General features: G+C 59.1%; 1 protein-coding gene across 1 annotated transcript in view; it reads left to right on the plus strand.

The window, feature by feature from the left end:
* Positions 1-2,059, plus strand: part of PDZK1IP1 (PDZK1 interacting protein 1) — a 5,167-nt gene extending 3,108 nt beyond the window's left edge. The window contains exons 3-4 of the mRNA XM_007463931.1: positions 1,264-1,359; positions 1,987-2,059. Of these exons, the coding sequence (XP_007463993.1) occupies positions 1,264-1,359; positions 1,987-2,059 (169 nt within the window). The remainder of the gene's footprint in view (positions 1-1,263; positions 1,360-1,986) is intronic.
* Positions 2,060-3,265: the final 1,206 nt, after the last annotated feature.

The raw sequence follows: 3,265 nt of genomic DNA on the forward strand, positions 1-3,265 counted from the left end.
GGGGGGGGGGGCGAGGGTGTGGTCAGAGAAGTCTTCCTACTGTATGTTTATCCTGAAGCCCAGGCAGGAGCCAGTCACAGCACAGAGTGGGGTGGGAGAGCACTGCCGTTGAGGGAAGAGTCACTGGGGGTCCTGAGTTCGGAGCAGAGCGCAAAGGTGGAAGGGGTTGGGCTGAAATCCAGCGCACTCCGCACCTGCTGACTCTGGGGCAAGGCTGCATCTGCCCCCCAGCTCTCACACCGGCGGCCTGGTGCCTGGGTACCAGCAGCAGTGTAGGACCCACTGAGGGAACAGAAGCAGCTCGTGGATGGAGAGGCCCGAGATAGACTGCTGAGGTCGGCAGGGCCCAGGCCAAGCAGACCCTTGGGCACCAAAGCCCTGAACTTTGGGCTTTATCCTTAGTGCAGTAGGAATCCAGTGCAAGTGTGTAAGCCAGTCTTGGGATGAGATGTGGCCGGATCAGAATCACTGGCGGCCCCGTGGTGGATGCTTTGGGCCAGTCTGCAGACGAGGTGAGCAATGAGGGTGAGGTCAGGAGAGAGTCTGAGCTGTGGAGGCGGCAGAGCAGATAGAGAGAGAGTACAGGTTTAAGAGCTTTCTAGGAGGGGGTGGGGACACTGAGGACAGGAGGGAGGAAGGACAGGGATAACATCCAGCCTTCTGATGGGACCACCCACTGAGACACAGACCACAAGAGGCCGATCTGGGGCAGTTTGGGACATATTAAGTCTGAGGTGCCCATGGGATGTCCGAGGAAAGATGAACGGTGGTTAGGGTCCCCGTAACCCTCATAAGAGTGGTGTCTGGGGAGCTGGGGACAGAGGACACACTTGAGTAAGAGGCGAGGAGATTTTTGTGGGAAATATTTCTTTTCTCCACTGGCCCCAGCTCTGCCGTCAGTGACCGCTCCTACCGCCGAGGAGAACCTTGTGGAAATCTAGGGCAGACACTGAGTCCTGCTGGGTCTGCCCTGGAGCTGAGCTGAGGCCAGAGGAAAACAGCAGAGGGAGGCCAGGAGGTGGCCGGTGCAAGGCCTGGGGTACATCTTTAGTAGATCTCAGGCTGGGACCTGAGGGCCCCACGGTGGAGCAGGGAGAAAGGTGTGCGGCCCCATGGCCAGAATCAGGCTGCTGACAGGGCCCCGCTGGAGAGAGGAGCTTCTGCCTTAGAGCCTATAGAATAGGGCCTGACTGGACTAGAGGGAGGAGGGGGGACAGAGGGAGAGGGGACCCAGAGAGCCCTAATGATGAGCTCTTTCCCCAGGGAGCCTGTGAACATGGTCATGACCATTGGAAACAAAGCAGATGGGATCCTGGTAGGAACGGACGGCAAGTACTCCTCGATTGAGGCCAGTTTCAGGTGAGATGCTAGTATAGGGCTGGCCACCCTGTGCTCCAGGGTCCCCTGGGGACCTCAGGACCAGGTGCTTCTGAAGGGGAGAGGGCTCAGAGGATGGGGGCTCATATGGGGAAGGGCTCAGTGAAGAGAGGGGGTTCCATGTGGGGAGATGGTGAGCGATGCGGGCTTTGAGAGCACTGCAGGGCTCCGTGGGGACATGCAGCCTCAGTTTGGGGAGAGGGTTCAGTAAGGTGATGGTGACTTGGTGGGGGGAGGGGCTCAGGGGGTGGGTTGGGACTCTTAGGGGTGCGGTGGGGAAGAGAAGCTCAGCGCGGGAAGGGGACTCTGAAGGCTTGAGTTGGGAGACTCAGTGTGTGGGGGGAGGATCTGTAGGGGAGGGAGGTCAGTGGGGAGGTGGGTTCAATGGGGGCCCAGTGGGGGAGGGGCTAGGTGGAAGAGAGAGAAGGGGTTCAGGGGTGGTGGTGAGAGGCCTCAGGTCTCAGGTGCAAAAGACCAGATGTGGTCAGGGGAACCCCCTTCTGGGGCTCAGACATTTATTCTGGAAGACACTGCCCTCACAAATGCAGGAAGGGGCAGGGAGAAGGGGATGGGACAGAAGGAGCAATGACCCCTGTCATCCTCTTTCAGGTCCAGTGAGCATGAGAATGCCTATGAGAACAACCCGGAGGAGGAGGGCAAGGTCCGCAGCACCCCAATGTGACCCCTGCTTCCTTGTGCCCGACGTCCAGGCCCCTCCTTCTCTGTACAGGAATCTGCAGTAAGGGGCTGACTCCTCCAGCTCTCACACCTGCCCCACCCTCCAGCCAAGCTCAGGGCTCAGACTATGTCCAGGTTGGGGCTCAGCCGTGGCTCTGGGGTCCTAGAGGGCCTCCCACTCAATTCAGTTCAGAATACCCTTCTGAAACGGACAATCAGCTCAGCACCTCCCATCCTGCCTCACATCTCCCTCCCTCCAACGGTGGAAATGGCTCTCACTTCTGTGAAATAAAGACGTTTTGTACTTCTGGGTCTGAGGCTTCCAGGGCTCAGAAATAGCTCCTCAGTCTACCAGCGAGGCCTGATCTTGCTTTCTGGAATCATCTTCCAAAGCCTCTGTCATGGTGATTCTGGAGGATTTCCCAGGAAGCCCTCTCTGGGAGAAGCCCTGGGGCCAGGGAGCATACCCCTTACTCCAGGCAGAGACCCTCCTACAAGTCCCCCCTCTCTTGACCTGCCTTTCACAACTACAGTTCTGGGCGATTCTGGGGTCTTCATGCAGCACCAGCATCCTGACCACCTGTCTCCCTGCTGCCGGGCACTGAAGTGGGCTCACTCATCTCTCATCCATCCAGCTCTGTCCTCCTGCCCATAGCCCTTCTGGGCTGGGCTTTGGGCATAGGAAACCCCAGGAAAGAGTCTCGGGCTAGGACTCAGGAAGCCCAGATTGCAGTCTGCGGTCCTCTGCTGACTTGCTGTGTGACTTTGGAGAGTCACTGTCCCCTCTGGGCTCTGCTAACCCTCTGTGGAGGATTTGGCCAGTCTCACCACAGAGCTCGAGTAGAATCATCCTCCCTAATGCCACGGACTCCCAGTCCTGGGGGGGACCAGGGCCAAGGAACTGGGCCCCCGGGGGATTGAGGCAGGAGGGAGAGGACACGGAAGGCTTGACTCAGCCGGGCTGGCTGACCCTGGAGGACCCTCACCTCTGTGACTGTCATTCTTATGGGAACAGCCTCTGTCTCTCTGTCTGGGGTGACAACTGGAGGCTGGCTTCCCCAGGAGCACTCCCGGATCCAGAGGAGAGGGGCTGGAAGGCAGGAGGCAGCCCACCTTGTCCCAACGGTCTCCCTCTGTCGCCTGTCCCAACCTGTCACAGCCCCTCGTTTCTCCGTTAGAGCTGCTCCTTTGCTGTTCCAGGGCTTCACCC

This window comes from Lipotes vexillifer, unplaced genomic scaffold, assembly GCF_000442215.2.
Source record: "Lipotes vexillifer unplaced genomic scaffold, Lipotes_vexillifer_v1.1 scaffold13, whole genome shotgun sequence".
NCBI lineage: Eukaryota > Metazoa > Chordata > Mammalia > Artiodactyla > Lipotidae > Lipotes > Lipotes vexillifer.